The sequence below is a fragment of the Amblyomma americanum genome, chromosome 11, assembly GCF_052857255.1.
Source record: "Amblyomma americanum isolate KBUSLIRL-KWMA chromosome 11, ASM5285725v1, whole genome shotgun sequence".
In the NCBI taxonomy this organism is placed as follows: domain Eukaryota; kingdom Metazoa; phylum Arthropoda; class Arachnida; order Ixodida; family Ixodidae; genus Amblyomma; species Amblyomma americanum.
In genome coordinates this window covers 7,016,473-7,041,333 of record NC_135507.1, presented here as the reverse complement: position 1 = coordinate 7,041,333, position 24,861 = coordinate 7,016,473, and the positions used below count along the sequence as shown (strand labels likewise).

The following is a 24,861-nucleotide window of genomic DNA, read 5'->3' as shown; positions in this document are numbered from 1 at the left end:
TGTGTGTCCTCTTTCGTGTCATCAATCTTTCGCACTGGGTTAACCTGTTGATCGATGCCCATGGTCGAGCCTTGCTTAGAGACTAACACCATTGGTAACTTAAGTTATGCTTCGGTGTAAACTATTATTTATGCCATTCACTGGAGCACTAATACTTTGCACATAATTTACCTTATTACTGCTAATGTAACACCAGATGCAGTCGGCATCTATGCCAAAAAATTCTGGGGAGAAGCTATTTGCATCACAGTAGCTCCCTTGCACACTCTTAAAGACGGGTTTAACTGCAGTACAGTGCCCATACCACCTACGAACACCAATGTGCAGCTGTGTCAAGATGTCACTAAAGATGCTGCATATGATCGTAGGACCCCAGTTACGACAGTTGAGCCCACTGATAATGAACATGATGATGAAACAGCCCTGGAAGCCACTGATCTTCGACAAAGTTGTCACGGTGCAGTGCACATGCGGCTGGAACGAGTCACCTGCACTGTCTGTTATCTGCACGTTGCATGCATGCGATAGCACCGCAGTTGCAGGGGCTGGGAGGCGCTTCGGCCTCCTCGTTTGCAGCAAGCATGCGGTTTTTGAATGTGGGACGAGTTTACCATGCCTCTTCGTTCGCTTTAACCTAGTGGTGGGGCGACGGTTCTTAGTTTTAGCACAACTAAAGTTCTTAATAAGCGAGCATTCGTTATGACTGCAGCTGTTATAAGTGGGCTTGAACTCGATTGTAAATAAGTCAGTGGCTTGCGCAGAGAAATACCTGGAAGACGCGTCCGAAGGCCCCCTGGCCAATGTCCCTCAGGTAGATGATGTCGTTTCGCGGGTATTCGAGCTTCTCCAGGCGTGGGTGGAGCCGGGCAGCCGTGTGATGGTAGGAGGCATTCGAGGGCAGCTTGTCCAGGTCGATCTCCACGTCGGCCGTTGGCGTCGCGTTGTAGCCGCCGCCCCTGGAGCGGCTTCCTCCATAGCGGCGCAGCCGGCGGCAGCCCAGCGCCAGCGATAGCAGCACCACGAGTGCCGCCAAGCTCACAGCGGATACGAGGAGAACAAGGGCTGGCGCAAACGACGGCTCGCCCGGTGGTTCGAACAAGTCCAGGATGTCGCGGCCCGACACATCACCCAACGTTGTGTTCTCTGCAAGGAAGGAGGGGAAAGAAAGTGTGAAGAAAAGAAAGGCAGGGAGGTCAATCAGGCAATGCCTGACGATGACGCAGTTGTGGCCATACATCTTGAATGGGTGAGCATTAATTTCAAAGATGCTCATGCCACATGCACAAAAAATGGGGAGGGAGAAGAATATAAGAGCCCTCCAAAAAAGGAAGGAGTGAAGCACTACTGTGTGACATCCAATGGTCACAAGACAATAACCAGACATTCAACCACAGCCACTAGTGTAGGCTACTCCCCATGCTATTGTACAATTTTTCGACTCAGATTTGCTGTTTGAATCTACTATACATCTCCAGTGTGGATTTCATCTCCTCCAACTACCTCTACATTTGCCTTTATCTTGGACCTAGGTGTTGACCACCTGCACTATTTGCAGCAAAAGTTAATACAGCACGGCAGGCGAAGAGAGACTGAGTTTTCTTGCAATTGCAGAGCACAACCGTGAGTTCCAAGTCTGAATTTGTGCATGAAATCACTGCAGTGGCTCCACAGACGCTCCTAAGACGCGAGAAAATTAAAATTTCCCAGCATCCACCGTTTAAGCATTGCAGCGTACCTTTACCATTCTTTCATTTATTTTTATTTAAAAAATAAACTCTTTCAAACGTAGGCTGTTGCCTACCCCAGTCGAAAAATACGACACAGCCAGTCCCAAAATACAACAGAAATTTCTGTCATCCTGTCGTTACGACAGGAGACTGCTCAATACCACATACAATCCTTTTGTTATGACAAGAATTTCTGTTGTCAGGTACCAAAGCAATACAGAAAAATCTGTTGTGACAACAGAAAATTTTTTGTTTTTTTTTCTCAGGGAGGCTTGAAACAGTTTATTTTAAATTAAAAGCAAAAAAAATCTTTTCCCCCAAAGAACGACCTATATTTATCCTCTCTGACATGTGCACATCCTAAATAATTTGCCATGGAAGGGGAGGAGGTCACTATGTAAGGAAAGCCGCGGTAAGTGTCGCACTTTAGGTCTGAATCAGCCCGTCAAAGAAGAGATGAAGGGCTTAAAAGAAAGGGGAAAGGAGAAAGACACCTTATGAATATTCCACGGCGTGTGTGTGGGTTGATCCAACCCACTTGTGCCCTGAATGGTGTACACCTTGGTGACTGCGGAATTACACCAGATCCTGTTGCCTGCCAGGAGTGTGACATGGGAATTTGGACTAACTGTATATGGTTCTAAATTTTTCTCACCTGACAGCACCGCAAGCGTGCAAGAAATGACAATTTTGCTTTATTTTGTTCTCTGTGCATTGCATCCTCAAAAGCTCACCCAAAAAACTGCTGTCATCCAGAAAAGCACGCTTGAAACAGGCTGCATACAGGGTTTAGAAACAATCCTGCTTCGGGCACAGTTGTGCCAGTGCAGCTGAGGATAAGCCCAGCTTGCCAGGGACTTAAAATTCTTCCAAAAGGTATACCATTCACGATATAGTAGTAGTAGTATTCTTTTTGGCTGTATTATGCAATATGCTCTCGAGGTGAGGCTAAAGGAGGAAGACAAAACATAGCTCCTAACGAGGCCTACACCCAGAATAATACATCTTGAATAACGGTGGCTGTTACAACCGTTACAGCCATCAGTCAACACCTAGTAAGATCTCTTCACAGGTGGCCATAATAACAGGGTCCGGTATAGTGGAAGGTCCTGACAGAGAAATGGTCGTTTTTTATTAATGCAAAAGCATTCTATGGCTCAGTCGTGTCCACGAATATTGTCCGCAGTCATCACTCCAGATGAATGAATGCGGAAAAGTTTAATGAAAATGAGTAATAAATTAATAGTGTTATATGTGATGCATGATGATGTCATCGCACCATTAATTAGTAAAAGCAATGAAGTAATAAATTAGTGAAATTAAGGCAAAATGAGTTCATTAGTAAAGCTGAAAACAACAAAATGAGTGGCAATGCAGTGGCAGTATTCCTGAATACATTCGCCAAAATATTGCGCAACCGTTCGTCGTGCATCATTTTGGGTGGTGTCATTACATTTCGCTTTGCATATAGCTTAATTACATGTTTTAGTCAAGTTGGAGGCTAGCTTGCAGCAGGGGTTAGGACTAATGGCATATGAACCTTCAATTGCATGCTTTCTGAGACTTGCCACAGGGGTTGGGACTGATGACAAAGGCACCTTCAGTTGCATGCTTTAAGGCCCAGTTGAGGTGTCAACCCAGATGATGAGATCTGAGAGCTACTGCATCCTTACCTTCCTCAAAAACCTTTCCTTTTCTGAAAAAACATGCTCTCCCATTCCTTAACATAAGCAGACATAAAGGCCCTCAAAATTTTTACATTCATTACACTTGATTATGTTTTTTACACTTACGTTTTAAACCGTTAAATGACCACAGGTATCTGCATCATGCCTGATGTGCATTAAAAGCTAAGAGTTGAAATAAATTATTGTATTTTGAGAAACATTTGGCAACTGTAACTCTCATACACATTACATGATAACTAAAGTGCGTCGTGAATTTTTCAGGCTTACCACATTGTGGTATAGAACAGTGCTCCCAGCGTTTCCTAGGGTCTGTTGTGTAGCACCAAGGCATTGGCTCTTCCCCACCAGCATTTCGGCAGTAGTTTTCAGAATTCAGCACTTCAGGAAACACCATTGGAGGTCTGTTGTGATGGTGGGGCTCCTGCAAGAGCATGATGACAGTGAAATCAGTACAGCTCTCTCATGGACATTCCTTCATATTCTTTTTTTAGAGCGAAAGCTCTACTTCACGACCAAAGCTGCAAAAGCCGATTCATCGCTGAAGCCTTGAATTTGAATAAATAAATAAATAAATAAATATTGCCGCGACGAAGATTTCAACCCGCGGCAGCGTGAGCAGATCAGCTTTGCTTGCCACTGCACGACTGCACTAGCTATTGCCGCAGCTGATCACACCTCATGTTAAATTGCAACGCACTTTTGTGCTGTGCATTGCACATCATCGTCTTCATGAACTTCCATCTGTGGCGCGAACAGATAAGATCAGCTTAACTTCGATCAGAGCTTAACCTGAGTCTAATATCATTGCCAGACCCAGCAAAGCAAAACGATGAGCCAATCAGTCTAAACACATGCTTTATTTATTAACTGCATTAAAACAGTACCATATTTTTCATGGAATAATTTCTTCGGTATTGCCTTCCTTTGCCATCGCATACATCACACTACTAGACCTCCTAGTTTGTACATGAAAAGGCTGATATCAATGATGCAGACTTTTTAAGGACTAAGCAAGCATACTGTGTTAAGCAAAAATAAACAGATCTACACAAAGGTTCAAGCGCAAAAAGAAAAATACTGGCTAATATATATTTCCACGTACATCACACTACTAGACCTCCTAGTTCGTACATGAAAAGACTGACATCAATGATGCAGACTTTTTAAGGGCTAAGCAAGCGCACCCTGTGTTAAGCTAAACTAAACAGATCCACACAAAGCTTGAAGTGCAAAAAGAAAAAATACTGCCTAATATATATTTCAAGCGAACTTGCCTGTACACTCCATCGCTGACATGGGATGCCCGACTTGGTCACATTGACAGCCCCTTGATAGAAGCGACCACGGCCTTTAATGCAGTTCACTGGTTTTGAGGGAGCAGGAGAAAAGGAAGAAATGAGCAAACGAAATACTCTGCAGAGCACAAACAGCATGCATAAAGATTTTCAGTGCTAATATATACTGAGGCCTGCTGCACACTTGACAGCTTTAAATGGGCAGAATTTTGAACAGTGTCTGCACCAAATACTTTTGCTGCATCGCCAATATGGAGGTTTTTGCCAAACATGCAAATGCTTAAGCATGACAATTTAGCTATGAAATGGCCCCTTCATGCAATGCCACATTTATTTTTTCAGAAAACAACGCTCGCTTGCTCAAGTGATGCCACCAGTAATTCGTTGCTGGCCTGTTAAAAAAAAATTCTTTTTCATGGCTAATTCACAGGCATCATGCTGGCGGAACGAGTTTAAAATAGTACAATAAGACAGCTCACATTTACCATGCAACATCTAGAGAGAAAAAGATGCCCCTTACCAGTAACCTCATCCTCCTTGAAGTCTGTCAAGTGGGCATGAGAGCACTCTCCAGTGTTGTTCTTATAACTAGGCAGCTGTTCACAATCAGGCAACCGGAAGTGGCCACGAGACTTGAAGAAAATGCCACGCTGCTTGTTGTCCTCTATCATGGCCCACTCATTGTAGCAGAAGAGCTCGCGAACTGCGATGCAGTCCTCCCTGCACATTGAGAAAGCAGGGCATAATAAAAAAAAATAATGAAAAAAATCGGTGCATCCGGTAATGCTGTTTGTAACTGTCTCTTTGCAGCAAATTAGCAGTGGGACCAAAGAAAACACTGGAAGCAATCAATCTGAGCCCTTCTGCATGATTTGGCATTTGTATGGCTCAACAGCTTAGGTGGAAATTGGTAAACATTTTCACCTGAGGCCACAAAAATGGATTTCATTATGAAAGTGGGAACATTAATTTGGGTCTCACGTGAATATAGCAATGCTTGTTTTATTGTGTCAAGGCTGAATGGCAATCCAGTTGGTGAAGCATGCTCAGAAGGGTGACAGGCAACCAGAAAAGATGCTACACAAGAGAGAGAAGACCACCAGAATGTCTGGACAACCACTGTTCAGTCTATATCTCGATTTTCTATAGAGTGTTTTTCGACTGGTTGCCACTTTTTTGCCCCTTTTTATTGGTCAAAAAGCGGTCACGTGATCCCGCAGCGATGCCTTCATGAAGCTGTCTATTACTTACTGCTCCTTCAGCACTGTAAGCGCTGAAAAATCTCCATGATATAGCCGTTGCAGAACTAGCGCACTAACACTCTGGTGGCACTTTGGCCCATTAGGTAGTCAAACGCAGTAAGGGTTACAGCAGAGTGCGTGAAGACCAGGCCACAAAATAAGGTCATCGGAAGAGGACTTTTTTCGTGTCCCTTTTCTGTGTCTTGGTGCTTCCACGCTGTGTTGTAATGCTTACTGTGCTCCACCACTAAGATTCAAACCAAAAGCCTTCCCTAGTGAAATATTTCATGTGATGATTCCCAAAATGCCATAGGTTTTCCGCATAGCTGAAATAGAAACTATACAGAACATACAGGACTGTATAGACAGCACGCATAAAAATGTTGAAATTGATAATGACCCACGTGACGTAAAGCACATTTAATGAAAATCACGTAGAAACTATGAGGGGAGGATATGGAGACCACGCGGAGAAACAAAGCACATAGGTTTCCATATTTTCTGATTATTTTATATGGACTCCATATTCCATTAACTTTCTTTGAGCTTCTCATATGAAGCATTACATTAGGGTTGCAAGTGACACAAGAGCAGCACCATCGAACCAGTAGGCAGGAATGGAGGGAGAAACCCACCGGCAGAGCGGCTTGGCTATGGCGAGCCGGGCGCGCCACTCGCACTGTGGGAAGGCGTAGTGGCAGATCATCACCTCGGCGGCGGACCGGCATGGCTCGAGCAGCGAAGAGATGAACTCCTCCCAGAGCTGCTGGGTGAGCTGCTCATTGAGCACCACAGGCGACGCGTCCTGGCTGATGTTGTAGTAGACCAGGCCGCTGGGGCCCAAGAAGCGCCGGCACACCGAGCCAGTGTACGGAGAACAGAAGCCCTGTGGCACATCCTCATGGCCTGGCCCTGACGACCCGGAGGTCCCGCCCGAAGCGTCCTCGTCATCGTCTCCTGACGAAGGCCGCGACTGCTCCGCCTGCACCATCGCCGAGGAGGCGGATGGGTCGCTGGTCGACTCGACGCCTTCCCTAGTAGCGCCGGGCACTGCAAGAAAGAATGACTGTTAGTTATAGTCTTTAATTTTTAATGGATACATATAAGAACTGCCGAGCCTCCCTAGAGAAAATTTTAATTACGGTGCACGCAGTAAATCACATGAGAAAATTACAACGGGCGGCAGCTATATCCATAAAACATACGCTACAAGTCCAAACACATGTCTGCGCGAATTTTAATGCGGTCCGTGCCTACTTTGGAATAACAAACGGATATCCGAAGTACAAATTCCTACACGCTAGAGATTTTTATTCCCGGACATGGAAGAAAGACTCGTTTAATGAAGTCTACGCGAGGCAAAAAGTAACCTCGAAAATATTTCCACCTCAATATGCAATAAAGCTACTGATGCGTTCTATGACAGAACTTGGCGTCCAGTGGATGTCCTATGGATGGCCACTAACTTAGTGTGGATACTTTCAAGAGTGTAACACAACAAATAGTAAAGACAGAACTAGAATCTTTTTCAAATGAAAGACCTGCTGTACAAGGCAAGTAGCCAGGATATTTTTTACAGGGGGGCATGGGGAGGACTATGCATGTCAAAAGAAGTACTGCCAGAGTCCCCCGCTCCCTGGCCATGTGCCTGTACACGAAATATTCAACTTCAAGACCGCGCAGTTGAAGTTTTTTTCTGAACAAAGTTAAAAGTTGCCTCGTTTCCGACCAACTAGATCTAATGCAGGTAGAGACTAACCACAGAAAGGGCTGCACTGTCAAGCGTCTATCCAAAAGTGCACTTGAATGTTTGTATTAGAGGATGACCGTGTCAAGCTAGCAGTGTCGTCTCATTTGAACAATAATGAAATGTTAAATGCATGCGGCCAGCCGCATTCACATTACCGAAGCTAAATATCCACTTTGTATACTGTACGTCCGTCAACTGAACCGCCAAACAATTGCCTTTGAATTTCCTGGAACCTATAGTGGACATTCCTTGGATATTTTCCCTATTTGATAATGATGTTCTAGCACGTCCAGTGGCCATCTGCGATTACATGTATAACTAAACAATGCATAAGGGGCACGTCTGCTAGCTAACCTGCAGAAACTGGCTGGCGGACATGTTGTGGTTTTGATTCTGTTTTGTGACTAAAAGGAATAAAGAATACTGCCAGACATACGTGCAAGGATCACGAATGACAACCGAAATCGAAAGGAGGTGTTAACGCAGAACGAAGTAGTGATGATACGTATGCTCTCCTTTATTAGGTCGCAAACATTGGTTGGTCAAAGTTAACATCAGTGAAGAAACAGCCTTTTTATTCTTAGGTTGGATGTTTCGCGTGAGAATGGACACACATCAAGTGAAGAAAGGGCCCCCGTTCGGCGTTTTGCAGAAAAAAAGTTGGGCTGAGGCTTAGCTAAAGTGTTAAGCCTGGATATCTCGAAGCGAAAAGCGTTTAGCAAGGCGTGCTTCTCGTGATTCTCGCGTTTCAGCCGTTTGTCTAGCCTTGCACTTTTCACATCTTCGCTGCTTTTGAGCCAACTCCCACGCTACCACTTCTGGGTCTTCTTTTTCCATGGCGAAAGGTCAGACGACGGCTGCTGCCGGCAGCGGCCACCTGCGCTCCGCGTGACGTCACTCGGTTTCACGGTCAGACGACGGAGTCAGCGCGCGGTGGCTACGACGGCTGCGGCAGCAGCGGCCACCTGCGCTCCGCGTGACGTCACTCGGTTTCACGGTCAGACGACGGAGTCAGCGCGCGGTGGCTACGACGGCTGCGGCAGCAGCGGCCACCTGCGCTCCGCGTGACGTCACTCGGTTTCGCGCATGCGCAGCTGTGGCAAATTTGTAGTGTGGCTCACGCGAAGCCTGAAGAAGCTTTTCGCTTCAAAATCCTTCGCTCCATCAAAGCATGATGACTCCCGGCGTTCTAACAGAAGAGGGCATAACACGGCCGGAGCCTGAGGCACACAAGCGCGACCACCGCTTAAAAAAATACTTTCTAGTAAAAGCCTCACTACAACTAAGAGGGAAAACGTTTATTGTTATTCGAACGGGCTTTAATGCTTCACCGCGCGTCACTGCACGAAGGCCTTCACACAAACCGAGTTTCCATCGTATTTTCTCTGCACTACTGCTATAACTAACCACTTATGACACAATGGTGCGCCGGAAATGTAAAACTACAGCGCTTCGCATCGCTTGCTGAAATGAAGAATTCAAATTATCCGCAAGAACTTTTCAGACTGTGGACAGACATCAGCTGTGTGTACCACAGGCACAGGCGTCAGCTGCAATCGACAGTGTTGTGCATCTAACACTCGATCAAAAAATATGACAGAGCCGGTCCCAAACTACAACAGAAATTTTTGTCGTCCTGTCGTTACGATAGATTTTTCTGTAGTACGGCGAAGTTGTCTGTTGTTGCGAGAGAACTGACTCTGTCGTTACGACAGAAAAGTGCTCTGCACTACAAAAAGTACTGTTGTTACTACAAGAATTTTTGTTGTCAGGTCCGAAAATACTACAGGAAACTCTGTTGTCACAAAAGAAATTTTTCTGTGAGAAAACGGAGTGAGAGGAAGCGGAGAAAACTAAGTGAGAAAACGGAGATAGTGGCGACTAATACACGATTTCTGGCCGCCTAGGGCGATGCCGGCATCGCTGCACTGTACGCACGTGCTTATTCGTGGTTAGCTGTAATGGTTACACGGAAGAAGATACCAAATTCAGTACACTCGCAAGACTCTGTCAGCGATTCAGGAGCATGAAATTCAAGGGAACCGCCAGTCGCGCTCTGTGAGACAGTCTGCAGATGGCGCCAGGGGTACCGCGCTGAAAGATCGGCAAGATCGGCTTAGAGCCCGGTCGACCTGAGTGCGTGACAGCTCGGTGTTTTTCACTACTAAGTGTGGTCTTAACGTGCACCATCCTTAATGAGCGCATGTGAGCCATGAATATTTACTATGGCGCAAGCAGCAACAGGCGTTCACATTGAAATGAAAAGAAACAGGTTGGACGTAAAAACGGCCAGTTTGCGTGTTTACCTAACGAAGAGGACCGCTAAACAGTCGCCAAGCGAGGTGATAAAGACGTTTTCTGCGTAATATTTAGAGTTATCCGGAAGGAATCACAGGAGCAACTAAACGCAGAACTTGAAAGAAAATAATGGTCGCAGATGCAGCACATGCACGTCCAAAAAGTGCTGTATAGGTTATGACGAATAGGAAGTGATGTTAACAGCTTACGTCAACAAAAAGGTGCAAGGGGGAAAGGGGAAATAAATAATAATAATAATAATTGGTTTTTGGGGAAAGGAAATGGCGCAGTATCTGTCTCATATATCGTTGGACACCTAGGGAAATGAAATTCAATAAACTGCTCTCAGGAGCTCAGTAATGGCGTTAATGAACTAGGCTGCGGCAGAAAACTAAAAATCCAAAACCCTAAAACGAATACGTTGCATGCCGTTCATAATGACATACATTAGTTATAGAAAACCCTTCTATCTGAGGAAAAAAAAAAGATATATACGACAGGAAATCCCGGATGCGTTTTTCTCAGCCGTACGGCGATACAGTTACCCCGTATATGCAGGAGCTATACACCACATGCGAACTGGCCGTTCACAACGCGCGTCTGCCTCGTTTTCAAGTAAGCATCCAATATGCACCGCCAGAAAACGCTGAAACCATTACACACGTATGATCTCAATCTCACCGCCGCGATCGTTAACGGTGCCACGAGCTAAGCTAGTGCAAAACTTGAACTCGTTCTTGGCATTTCAACCCGATAGGTCACTCGGGAAGGTCGGTCATACAAGGTTTTGTTCCCGCCTTAATACGCACTACCGCAGAGGTCAGTGGGGCAGCAATGAATGAACATAAAAATACCGCCCAAGAAAATTATTTCGCATCCTAGAGCCTCCGCAAATGAAAAACGAAAGCCTTTCTACTACCGTCCCTTTGGAATGCGAAACAAGATAACGGGATGAGTTGAAGCTTCGGCGCCACACGCAGTACGACCGTGCGCATGCTGTCAAATACCGCCGTACTTGAAAACACAGCACGGCGTTCTTCTTCGCGACTCACAACAGTCTGTAATCAGATCCCAAGACCGTACGCAAAGTGCCGCGCGAAGCAAGAAAACAAAATATCCGAGCGTATTCGGCGCATCGCCTTACCTGGCGGAATTCCTTCGACCTGTACGACGAACTCGCGGGCGTCGCTCACTTCCGTGTGGTTCTCTCCGACGAAGTTGACCGCCCGGCACACGTAGGTAGCACTCGCGGTGACATTGATGCTCAGCTGGGGCTCTGGCGTTCGCGACAGCTCAGACGAGGGCACCTGGAGTCGAGGGAAGAACGGGAAACACCGCTATCAGGCGTCACGGCGCCGACCAAACCCAGCCGCAACACGCCCACGACGCCATGCGCACGACGAGCTACGACAGCGCCCGTGTGCTGGCGGCGTCGGAGCGGTACAGCGTTTTCCCCCTGCTTGAGGAAAGACGCCCTCCTCTTGCGCTTCGCTCCCTTCCTTCCCTTCCGCTCTTCCCGTATTTCCCCATTTCGTTCCGGAAGTTGGGAGCGTTTGGCTTCGCGTTCGCCTTTCCAGATGGCGCTAAGTGCGCGCTGGACCATGCTGTCACCTTGCGGGAAGTTGTAAAAGTGAGCAAGGCGGGAAATTTCAGCGGCCCAGGAAGCACATAGCTGTGGTGAGACCTATTTAATCATTTATTCAACATATACCCAAGGGCCTCTTGCCGCAGGTATTGCTTGCTAGGAGGAAGCTAGGAGAACACAAAGTAGTCAACAATATACAATAAAACAGGCTAGTTATAACAGCATTTTGAATAGGACAACCAAAACATAATCATGAAATATGACACAACTGCGATATCCGACGAGGTTTGCTCAAGGTTATGTGTTATAATAAGTTAACTTTTTCGAAAACTCGTCAGCGACAGTGGACGTCAGAAAGTGCGGCGTTCTTTCGAGTGGACACTAGCATGAGGGGTGGTAGTACTTAAATGGACGATATAGTATTGATTGTCCAAATCCTCAGTTGCATATATGCTAGGAGCTGTGCTGGAATGGCGCACGGGTTTGCTTTCGTCCGCCGCCGATAATGAGTTCTCTAAGAAGGTGTATCTTCATTTCTAGATAAGCAGCTACACCTACAAAGGCGCTGCAGATACCACCGGAGGTTCTAAAGCATGGTGAATAGGCATTACTGAATAGACCACATAATTTATACGGCGGAGAAGATAATGTTAAGTGTTACCAGCTTTGCGCTGCTGCTGTTGCTGACAGGAAGAAAGACAAGGAAAGGAAAGTGCACAGGCCTGCCTACTGGCTCAAGCCGAAACACGCTCGCTGCCGCGTGCTGAAAGTAGGAGAGAGAAAGGATAAGAGAGCAACGATAGAAAAAAAAAAGGCGCGCGCACTATTATGCCCCGGGCCAATCCCGTATGCAGTGCAATACCGGGCCGATACGTAACAGAGTGCTTCAAGCACTCCGCCGTATTCAAGGTTCACCGGTAGCCGTTATTTCCGGCGCACTTTAAGTCACTGGTTTAGAAACATAGTCCTGCAGATTAAAAAAAAAGAACGCCAGACAGACCTGACGCTTGATTTTGCAGCACGGAGACAAAGGGTCTCCAAACAAATATTGTTCATTTTAAGCTTTGATATCAGAGCGGAAGCTCTATCACTACATGTCTCTTAAAGTCACTCTTGATGCGCGTCTGACTTTGAGGCCCCGGAGCGCAGGCAAACCACGTGACTCCACCAAGCAGAGGCGCATCTGCGGGCGCTCGGCAGCTCCGCCGCTGTGGCACCACGTGATAGGAGAGGGCAGGCAGTGAGAGGCGCAGCTGCGCGCGCTAACCAGCTTGGCCGTTGTGATACCGCGTGACTAGGAGAGGGTGTAACAGTTGATACGTCGGCGTCGGCAATTTCTCCTTCAGTTTCGCCATGGATTAGGCGCGCGTCAGATCGAGTGTCAACTCTTCGACGTCGCCGTTAAGCCGCGTTCGATCATCCGTTCGATATATCTCGCCGAGAAGGTGTACTGCAGAGGACGCTAGCTAAACGAGGCGCTGAAGCCGAGGAGAAACGAGAAGCTGGACTTGCGAAGCAACGGAAGCGCTTTCACTCTGCATGACGTGGTTCAGAAGAGTTAAACCTCATCGATTTTTTACACGCTTTGATGCTTAGAAACATACCGCCGTTGGTCGTGAAACAAATCTCTTATCTTGTTATCCGGGTCTCTAACCACAGTTGCTATTCAGCATCCGCTTGAAAGGGCAGTGAGTAGAACGCCATCCAATTATTGTTTCTAGTAAACACTGATTCCCTGATTTTTTCTGGGCATGTTGACGTTTGTCAGGCAGCAAAAGATGTATTCATGGCCAAGAAAATTTGACTGAAAAATATTCCCGCCGCTCTATTAATGCTCGTGACGTCTACACCGAAAAAGAATGGTTGCCATCGTTCTGAACTGAATCGCGGTGTAGTGTAGCCTCCGAGACACGCGCAAAAAACGGTGTCGACGCATGCATTTAACTTGCAAAACCAGCCTGTGATGGAAACTGTTTCTTCTCTTTTTGTGGCATTTTATAGCGAATAAAAGCTCCCTTTTCGACGACATTGGCCTCTTTGTGACAGGAACGCGGCGAGCAGTTGTTGTCGACCAAAACCAATATGTCCTCAGTGTCTCTTCAAGGACAAATGACTACCAGCATTTTCTGCTTCCGCAAAACTTGCTAGGACGCGTGCCGAGATCGGTCTGTTTGATTTGTTTTGCCAAGGCCTTCTTTTGCCCTTTCCGGGTTGGTGACGAGGGCCAAGGTGGCGGTGGAGGCCAATGGGATCCTGAAATAGAGAAGACCGACCACTGGAGCTCCGAATCTATCTCTCCCCAACCCCTATATGCCCTAACTTTTCTCTTCCCAAATAAATGTTTTTAATACTACTAGGTTGGAGAGAAGAACTTCTCTGTCGACAGCCTCGGACTAGACTGTCCCGCCTCCGCTTTCTTTTCTTCTTTTTCGCCACGCTTGGCACCACTGCGCGTTTCAACCCGCCGCGGAAGAAGATGAGGATGACGGCCTCTCAAAAGGGTGCTCCGGAAGCGCGCGCGGAAAGCGCCGAAATCCGGTCACGTCCCACCAATAGCAGCCCGCGCTCGCTGGCAAATTAAAGTAGCAGCTGCGCTTCGAGGCGGAAACAGCCAGCTAGGAAACCGACTGCTGTTACCCAGCCCCCGCCTCCACAGCGTGCGCGGATCAACTGTGGCTCGGCAGGATAATTGATTTAAGTGTTCCCGAGAACGGCCCCGCGAAAAGACGCCGCGCAGAGGAAGAGACGGAGACGCACCGTCGTCTCGGCCAGTTCTACATCGAGTAAGTGTGTGCGTCTGTGAGGGGATGGCGGATAGGGGCAGAAGAGATGGTCGTTACGCCATCTGAATGATTCATGGGTTGCGGGGGTTCGTGCTGGCAGGACGAAGACAGGGGAAAGGGCGCGGACCTCCTCTCTCCCTCGGGGACCGCGGTGGGAGCCGAGGAATTCCCGCCATATAAGTTACAGCGTCTTTAGAACTCTGCACAACAGTAGCAACGCAGCTGCAAGATTTCGGGGTGGAACCGAAGAAAAGCCTCTGCACCTGTGGTAGGCTCAAGAAAGATTTTGAAAGGAGACACACACACACAAAAGGCAGATCGCTACGAATGGAAGTCTGTCACCAGTGCGATTTCCAGGACCCGCTGAGATGTTGCTACTGCGAATGGACAGGGAAGACATGAAAAGCATGCAAGTACAAAGCATTCCTTTGCCAATTCAGTTAAAGTAATTGCGGTGGCATGAAATTTTTGTGCACGAGCTAAAATAGCAAAAAAGGCAACTTTTCTTTTTTGCGCCTCAGTTGTAAATAGATGCACCGAGCCCGTTCGTTGTTTCTATTTGTCATCGTCTTATCTGTGACCGGTCAGTTTCCCCGTGTGCGCAGCTTCAGGTGGTGGAGTATATTTAGCGCAGCGCACCAGCTGTGTTAAGCGAAATCATGGTCGGCGAAATTGTCGCAGAAGAAGACTGCAGTTTCTACACGAATTAGCGTGCTTGAAACAGGTAATCCAAGTCACAGCTAGCGCAACATTGGTGATCTAACGTTCTCCGGACGAAACCTGTATAGTCAACTGTGTGCTGCGCGAAATTCGTCGTCTAATTCTAACGTGCTCGAATGATGCATACAACAGTAATTCTAACTGTCTTCTGTGCGAAATTCGTCCTAATGTAGTGCCCTGTGGAATATTGCATACAAAGCAGATATAAAAAAGTCAGGGGGCACTTTGTTGACCTAAAGTGCGGTGAGGCGAAGTCCTGAAGTCCTTTAGCGCGGTGTTGCTGCTTGTGGCACTGTTGTGTGGTTAACATGCTGATTAAGTACACAATTGTTTGCGAATCTTAAATGCTGGAGACACTGGAGGGCGTTTGGGAGAAATCCGCCTGATTCGACGCCTTTCCGCAAATACTGTCCAGCGTCCTAGACAAGGAGAGCTACATATGCATTGGCAGGAAGTAGCGTAGTCGTTAGCACGCTCAACTGCGGAACGGAAGGATGGTGGTGCGAATCCCATCGTGCACAAAGATTTATTTTCTTATCGAGTTGCTGAAGAGCGTGACATCGAACGGACAGGTGTCATGGCCGCTAGTATGAGCCATTAAAGGCTTTCGCCTTAATACTTTACTGTCCCAGCTCTAATCTGATTTACACACCGCAGTATGCCTGCAGGCAATAGCTGTTCGCTTCTCGGGCGTAGCAAGTTGATCAAATTTCGGAGTTAAAGCGCATCAGAAGACAAGGAACGGTGAAAAATAATTGACACGCTGTGTGTGTCAATTCTTGTTCATCGCCCCTTGTCCTTTGATGAACTATAGCTCGGAAATATGAAAGAAAAGTCCAAGTCTCTACCTTACTAAAGTTGATCACTTTTATCGAACTTAACGAACAAGGGGCCATCTTGACGGAGAGCAAAATAAATTGTGTGCGAAGACGGATCCCTTAAATACCAGGTCTCTGAATACGGTCTGGCCAAAAGCTTCTCTGCCATTCGCCGGGAACGTATATTGTCGTTAGAACCTGTATAATGATAGTGAAGTTTATTTTTTTTTTGCATCATTTGTAAGAAACGCGTTTCTTCTAGAGCCAGAACAGTGTTTTGGAAATGACAGAGTCCTCACAGTGTTGCGTCTATAGTTAGCCTTTTTCACGAACTGTGCAAAAAAAGTGGCACCTTGGAGCTGTATCCCAAGACGGGATGACTGCCTTGTCTTAGTCAGCGTTCAGCTGAACGGCGGAGAAGTACCATGACAAAAATTTGTTGTTGCCACTTTTCCAAGCGCGAAGACTCGTAACATAAACCGTGAAGAAGAGTCAAATACAAAGAATGCCAAGTTTGCAACTTTTTTTTTCTTTTACGACGAGAGGCGTTATTGGTAGCCAACCATAACTCGTCGAGTAACTGAAGCCCGTTGTAGCAGTCGTTGGCTTGTCTTGCCTTCGCTCGGCGCCCAAGAGGGTTGACGCCGAGCCAAGGCGTGCCAAACAAACGGCCAAGTTGAGCTATGAGTGAGAGAATAAGAGAGAAGAAAATACGCAATTTTGTTTGATGCGAATAGTGATGTTTCTTCTCTTATTTCAAAGCATTATTTGCACTTCCTAATTGTATTTGTACAAATGACACATGCTGGAGTTATCGCTAATTATAGTTCACTTATATCCCTAAAAACCTTACATTCATATTTGTGTATTATCGGCCCTGCACAATGCCTGTCGACAACTATGCCTACCTATGAGAGCTTAATCTCTTTTACTCTCTCGAATGAACTCGGGTGCGCCGAAGACAAGACCGCCGATTTTCCTTGCGGTGACCTAAAAGCACGCTCTTTCGCTTTTCAAGGATGTCTCTAGGGAAAACATGGATTGGAAACATCGTTGTCTTGGCTGTCCTCCGCAAGATAACGAGTCTGCATTTGCTATGCAAGCCGGCGTATCGCTCTGAACTGCGTACACAGTTGCGAAGAAAAGGCGGACGGCCGTGCGCAAGGAAGCAGGGTTCCCAGAGGCGTCGCTCGTCCCCAGAATGCGGTATCCCAGACTTCGAACCAAAGACAGCCGATGCATAAGCATGAGTCTCAGAATGTGGTATCCCAGACTTCGCCACACGACTCCAACGTCCCTATGCCTCGCACTCCCTTGGTTATCGGGGCCCGAGAAGACTCGGAGACTGTCGCACAAAGCGGGTCAGTCCGCGCGCAAAGAAAAAGCGAAATGCGCTGGTATTCGGAACGCGGCTGAGTAGGGAGCTGGCCGTAGCCGTCTTTGTGCGTCGGAATCGTTATGCGGACGAACATTAGGGAGCGCGGAGGACTTGGGATGTTTTGGAAAGCGGGTATCGGGAAGAGAGAGAGCGCGCTCTGATTACGGAAACGCAGTGCTGCGAACGCGAGGTCGCACCAAGAGGAAACCGAAACAAAGCGAGACAATGAACGGTCAAAGTCGAAGTAAAGTAAGAAAGGACGGTCATGAGCGAGTGGGCGGAGCGAAAAAGGCATCGGCGATTCCCCGATCCGGCCGGTGCTCGGTCCGGAAACGCGTGGTGGGGAGGAGGAGCGAACAAGACAGAATAAAAGAGGATAGAAAGGAGTAGACTGTCGGCGCATGAAAGCATGGCTCGCGCGCCCGAGGACGCAGTGTGAGGCACGAGAGAACGGCAAGGACATGTACTGCGCCAGGGAGGAACCACGCACGAGACACTGTAAAGAATATAAAGAACAAAAAGTGCGGGGACAAAAAAAAAGGATGGAAGGAAAGGAGGACGGGAAAAAGTTGCATACACAGCAGGGAACGCAACGGCTATAGTAATGCCGGGGATTGAAAGAATGAGAAAGAAAGCAAAGAAGGAAGATGGCGGCATCGCTAAAAGATATCGACCTCGCCAAGACATCTGAGCTCGTTCATCTCGCCGGAGTCGGGGACCCCGAAGAATAAGGGAGAGAGTGGGGAGTAAGGGATGACGAGGAGGAGGTAGGGGAAAGTAGGGAAGTAAGGAGGGTAGGAGAGAGAGACATGAAACATGGTCAGGACAAAAGGCACGGACATAAATAAACTGCGGGAGGAAAGTAGGAAGGGGGATGACAACACGTGCGTGGGCCTTCCGCTGCCCGCAGTGCTGAGAGGCATTATGTTCGCGGCGCTTCGACGCTGCCTTCCTTCGGGGGAAAAGAAAGGGGATGAAAAGGAAAAGAGGTTAAAAACGCCTGAGAATGCGAGCGAACGCGTGCTAAAGCCGAACCTTTGTACTTTCGTCCGAACGCCGTGTGTTGCATCAGTGCAGATGGCTTGGATCGGGCTTGCGAATTTGTGCATTTTTTGTAAATTAAGGGAAGGAAAAGAGAGAAAAAATATATTGCAGTCGAAATCGCTCCGTAGATGCTCGTTTAATTGCGACAGCATTTACAGGGATGTGTCGCGGCTAACACTGTGGTCAGGGTCTTTTGTTAGTAAATCTAATTTCGATTAATAGAACTTATTTGGAACAAAATACCTGTTTGAATTACATGGAGTTTGAATTAGAAGAACGAGTTAGAAGAACAACTCTCTATGTGGCGGAGGGAACGTAAATAAAATTTTTGAAGGAGTGCATGGCTGATTACACTGGATTCTACGTCCCAAGGCTGCCTTAAGGTTGATGTTGTAGAATATAAAAGAAAGTTTACTGTTTTTCTCTTAGCCTACATTGCGTACAGTTACAGAAAGTAGTTTGCTGTGTCATAAATAGGAGCAACAGTTCCAACACTCTCGGAGAATTACAATGATTTAAGAAGGATAAAGTAGTTAAAGCAGCGCTAACGTAAGTTGTTCAAGGTGACGTGTAAACAATTTGATGACTGACCATTATTGAACCGCATGACCATCACGTGACTTTGCCGTCTGACGGAATTTCATGGTGACGACGACCGTGAGATCTCACGGCTCGCTCGTCTGACCTACCAGCCACTGCTAAAAAAAGAGAAGGCTTTTAATTGCGGCACTCGACTCGCGAATTATCTAAAACACAGAAGCATACCCATGCGAGCACACGCCAACAGAGACACCGGGCGAGAAGATAGGAGTGATCAGTAGAAAGCTAAGGCACCGAGACAGGCATCGGCGTGTCCTGCGAAAGCACGCTGGGAAAACTCCAGACAGATAGATGTCGCAGTGAGAGCACCAACAGCAGAAACAGGCAGACAGACACATCAATATCAGCAGAGGCCTCATCACCACAGAGACGTAGATACCATAACAAACCCACTTATTCGGCCACGCGTCTTTTCCCGAGAAGACATCGTCGCCTCCCTTCTGAACCTTCAGCCGTCTTGAGCGAACGGTTCCCTACGGCGATTTGTCTTCATTTGGGCGAGGAGGAAGCGAAACAGAGGAGGCCGAGGGCGGATTCGCCGCCGTCCGTCTGCGGGGAAGCCGAAGCCAAGCCAAGCCACCCTGAACGGGAAGAAAACCAGCCGACCCTGAGACGAACCAATCGGCAAAAAAGGGAAAAAACAAAAGGACGAAATCCCGAGAGAGTGCATGCGTTCAGAAACGAAATCGTTCGGGCTGCGCCATTTGCAATTCAACGTTCGGAGGAAAAAAATATAAACGAACAGAAATCACGGCCAGCGTGGAGAGACGACGTGTCTGCGTACATTAGTTCGTGTGGCCCATGTTTTAGGCAGCCAGTAACCCCTCGATCGAGGGGAAGAAAGACAGGAAAAGGCGTTCAGGCTCTGTTCGCGTCAGTGACTTGCGCGCAACGCGATGCAATAGCTGCGGCGAAGGCGACGATGCGAATTTGCGTTAAGAACGGCCATGATTTTCTCCAAGCGACGAAAAAAAATAACGAAGGAAAAGGCAGGCACAAATGGCGTCACGGGTGACTGGATGGTGATCGGCGTGGCATGCCACCGAGAACAAGCGCCCACGGCTATTCTGAACGTCCTTACAGCGGGCTATGCAACGACCGCTGACTGGTATGAAAGGGAGCGGGCAGAAGACTGGGAGAAGAACGCTGCCTTCCCCGCTTGCCGGCTCGTAAGTCGCCATCGTCTTCTGTTCGGAATTGCTAAGAAGGGGGAAAAGGAAACAAAGGGGAAAAAGGCGGGACGCTGGGCTTCCGCATGAATGGCCCGTGCCGGACTATGGGCGAATCTGTATACATGCATATGCGCCGCGCTTTGAGCGAGAAAAAACGATAAAATGTGCTGCCAAGGAAGCGGAAAGGAAAAGCGGAGAACGGAAGAAATAGAACGAAAGAAAAAAGAAAAAAAAAGATCGAAGAACAAATGAAATAAGCAAGAAAAGACAAAACGAAGCAGCCGCAATGGTAACGGGGACCGGCGCTCAAGAGAATAGGGAAGGCCGGGCATCGCCTATCTATCCGTCTAGCTAGGCCTCTCCCATCGCTCCCCATTCTTCCCCAAAGCGCCCGCCGCCGCGACGGTTGATTTATAACCGTGGATTGTGGGTTACGGTGGTTCCTCGCTTGAGCCAGGTCCTCGTGTACGGCAAAAGCAAGGGGCGATCCTTTTACAGTTTCTTCCTCCGCCTTTTTGTTCCCCTTTTCATCCTTTCCTTCATTTTTCCTCCCCCGTTCTTCCCTCCACTTTGCCGTTGTTCCCGCTGTTACCTAGCGGCGCACATTGAACCTTGCAGGGGCTGTCGCACTTTGTAGATACTTAGACACGGGAGACGGGTCAAGGCAGCCCCTTCGACGATCGACTTTCTAAGTTTCACAAAGAAGCGGTCTGTCTGTTCGAAGCAAGGCTTAAAATGCCAGGAAGGAAGAAAAAACCCGCTGTTCTGCAGGTCCATTACAATGAGGGTGCAATTTGTAACTCGAATAGGTTCCAGTTCAATTTAGACAGGCAAGAACGCACTATGTATCTGCCATGGCACTGTAACGCAACGTTTTGTTGCTTGGCGACCCGAATGCTATGGTCGCTTCATTCAGCTTATTAGTATGTAGCGAACCTTTTGATTTTTTTTTGCTACTTTTTCAAGCTTCGCGGACACTAGATTGCGGTTTAGCGGACAGGGCGTAAAAGCAGAAGAGTGCCCCAACTCTTCATGTCCTCAGGCTGCAATCACTCGTAGGTGTAATGAAATATTATGAAAGGAGGTGTACACACAATTCAACATACGCCGCTCATTTTCTCGCGTGAAACAACGACCACCGCCCCTGAGAAATAGTCAGCAGTTAAAACTGTCTCGCTTAATCTATTCCGTTAAGCGACGTTCCCCATAACAAAGTTGCCAGAGAGAAGCGATTTTCCCTGCAGTAACCGAAAATTTCCCGAGTTAGACGTAAAATCCACATTTATTGCTCCATTTCCCTACAGACGCTTGAAGACAGCGTAGATTTAGGAAAAGTTTGAAAATTCGGCCCTTAAGTTTCCCGAAACGCCGTAAAAATTCCGTTCTCACAAAATTTTACTCCTCAAATTCCCTGAACAAAGGGGAAAATTCCCCCAGGAAAACGTCGCTGCCAGAGACGAATGCCTCTTGGCGATTGATTACAAACGCCCTGACTGAGGACGCAATTTTCAGTTGATAAAGTTTTGATTGACTGTTTGACTGACTGACTGGCTGATTGATTAATTAATTGACTGATTGATTGATTTAAAGGTTTTCACACGGAGAAAGTTCGAAGACCGAGCTAGAGCCATTCGATTATTGAAAGGACCGGCATACATGAAGGGAGACGCCGCCTGGCTTACGTTCTTCGTCTCAACATCGCGACTCACGCACACAGAACCTGAGCCGCACGTTCGCTCTGCGGACGGTGTCTCCTAACGGCCAGACAGGATGCGTACCCGACTGTCTCCGCCGTGTCCCGTCCCGTTCACGTGCACCGCCGAGGACGTGGTTTCGATTTCCGTAGTCGATGGCAAATCACGGGGACGCGCCGAAAAGAGGACAAAGACAGACGATCGCGTTTCGTCCTTTTTCCTGCCGAAAAAATGCTGTCATAGCTGCGCACGGCGACGACCTCGTCGGTATGTCTCGCTTACAAGATGACTGACGGAAGCGAACTTTGCTTAATTTTTTTCTCTCTTAGATATACTGCTGTCTCAATGTGCGGCCCACAAGGACTACAGCAGAGCTTTAAGAATATTTCTCTTTCTTTGCTGCGATAACTGCAGATTGGGATTCCGCATCTAGCGCTCTACAATGCCTCGCCTAATTTTGGGAACTGCTTCTGTTACACTTTATTTGGGAAATTACTGAATGAAGCCACCGTCAGCAACAGTTACTGATTTAATTCGGCTTCGAAACCAGCTGCATGTTCGGATCTGGTGGTCCTTAGAGACGTTCGCCATTGACTCAGCACGGAGTCTTTCGTGGTATGAGGCTGTCTGTTGGCCTCTCTTTCTGTTGGCCTCTCTATAGCTCTGGAGAGCTATAGGAGGCCACAATTTGCGAGTCACATGATCGTAGTAGTTCTCGGCCAGCCACTGAGCGGTAACTCAGGCGGTGTAAGCGGTAGCCGAATATTGTTGAAAGACATAAGGGCTTTCTTTTGACACACTGCTTATACAGGGTTTTACACCAGTGTCAAGCACCTCCACATATGCAGCCGCATTTACGCGGAGTCCATCGAAAAAAATGTGGTGGCATGACGTCACCTTCGCTGCTACTGAAGCCTCATCAGGGCTTGCGCAAAGTCGTTACGCCGGTTAGCTTTTCAGTCCTGGTCAAAGTTCTTTTCATGTGAAGAAAAAAGAGCATTCCGTGCTCCTCAGGGTTCTTCACCTTGCTTATCAACAGCTTGGACTAGAGCAGACGATTCTGACGAGTTTTATCAGAAATGAATTGCCCCCTTATCACACAGGAATGGTATTTTAAGCTGTCATGCATTGTAAGCCTCGGAGTTAACTCAGCTATCTAGTGGTCCTTTGCAATTGCCATTTTTGACTCTCCTGTAGGTCGTCAGCCATGATGGCTTGCTACTGCTGGAGAAAATCAGGCGATCTGACGACATCTGACCGCTGATTCACCACAAATGCCACGACGCCGTCAGATGACATAGTTCTTTACGAACCTTGAAAGCGAAGGACTTTGGCACGTTCATGAAAGTAGCAATTTCCGAGCCGCTGTGGTCTACTGCCAGGGCATCGAGAAGTGCATGACATGTCATTTCCTGCGTCAAAATGTGCGCTGCCATCACGAAAAAAACCAATCTACAAGACGAATAATATAGGTGTCAATGCATATAAAGCTACACTCGTAGATAGATATAATGACAGCGCTGGTGTCTATGGCGGCAATGAGTAGAGTTCTCAAGTACCTCGCGCGCCCGGTAAAACAGTCTTCAGAGAGCTCACAGCGTTGCCAGAGCCGCTGACTGTGGGTCTCCATTCGACAGTAAAGTAGGCTAAATAAAGGCTGGTCGTTTCCGTAAAAAGAAAAATAACACCGGGAGAAACGGATAAAAAATTACATGAGACGCATACGTGCTCCCGTGTCGCATCGCCCTTCAGACGCTAATACACACTCTCTTTAGCAGCGGAAGCTTTGGCAAGACATCCCTCTATCCTCGTCTTCTCAGCAGCCCGGAATGCTGTGACCTCTTTCCCCCAACCCTGGTCCCGATGACCGTTCCCTCTGCCTATGCACAGCTGGCCAATCAGGTGCCGGCGCTTCAACAGCGGGACAATCATCGATCTGTAAGTATTTCCGCATATTCCGCCCGTCCTTTTTGTCCTCGTGTTTGAATTTTTATATTTCTATGAGTGGGCCTGCCTGTGCTCGTGTGCACAAGGGACTTCTGTTTCACTCGCACCGATTCCGTCTTCAATTTCTTGTTGGTTTTATTTTTTCGTCTTCGCTTTTCCACTACGTGTAGTTATAGCGCATATTCTTGCGAAGTCCATCTGCGGAGTTGGGTCGCCTTTCGCGGACGTCTCCGATTATCGGCGAAACGTATAGCCAGAGCTTCGGCTCCCGTGGTCGGAACATTTTCTTCCTTTATTTTTCACCGAACGTAGGCAAGCACACAATGAAACCCAAGACGAAAGACGCTGTCTAGTCCATTCTCTAGATGAGCTATAGAGCCCCTCTTCCTTTATTATATATTTATTGCGTCCTTTTCTTGCGCTAAAGTTCCCCCTGTCTAGTAGCATGCTAGCCATAACTGCACTCTACGTACATCTCTTGGTGGTAGCGCCGAAAATAGCAGGCGATTTCGAGTACTTGCGAGCTACTATCCTTCTACGCCGGTTGTAATGAAGTGGGCACTAAACAAGGTGACGCCAGCTCATACCTGACGAATTACAGAAAATCGCAAGGATTTATTACGTATTACCGTTTACGTATTAGACACGCTGCAGTACAGTTTCACAGGAGACGGTTCGTGTACAGCCCCCTCCCTTTAATTGTTGAAAAGGGAACGTACGACACAGTAATGTTATACCAACTAGCCCGCAACAAAACCCTCGTACCCTTTAATTGTATTGCCTTCAGGCCTCCGAAAATAAAATTAATGAAATCATGGCGTATTTTTTTCTTCAGAGCTGGTTGCTGGTAGCACATTCGCGCTATCCGTGCTCTATGTTTTTTTCAGTGACAGTGTAGATAATAAAGGCAATTGTAGACAGCTTTATACTGCTGCCATTTCGTACAAATTACAAGCGGCCCTTTAGAAAGTCCATGGTAGTTTGTCCCTGATGAACTATACACCGAAGCATTTTGGATTCACTACGGTTTCCCATTTCCGTATTAGAAGTCTTCGTGTGCACTTAAATGTGAAATGATTTTAGTTTCAGTTAATTGATTTGCACTATTATTAGGTACCTGT

General features: G+C 47.4%; 1 protein-coding gene across 1 annotated transcript in view; it reads right to left on the bottom strand.

Annotated features, from left to right (window-relative positions):
• The window catches only part of LOC144111227 (tyrosine-protein kinase transmembrane receptor Ror2-like), a 434,452-nt gene that overhangs the window by 4,966 nt on the left and 404,625 nt on the right, over positions 1-24,861 (bottom strand). Inside the window, exons 7-12 of the mRNA XM_077644442.1 lie at positions 11,144-11,306; positions 6,587-7,001; positions 5,231-5,430; positions 4,690-4,778; positions 3,683-3,836; positions 770-1,143 (exon numbers count right to left, since the gene is read on the bottom strand). Of these exons, the coding sequence (XP_077500568.1) occupies positions 770-1,143; positions 3,683-3,836; positions 4,690-4,778; positions 5,231-5,430; positions 6,587-7,001; positions 11,144-11,306 (1,395 nt within the window). The remainder of the gene's footprint in view (positions 1-769; positions 1,144-3,682; positions 3,837-4,689; positions 4,779-5,230; positions 5,431-6,586; positions 7,002-11,143; positions 11,307-24,861) is intronic.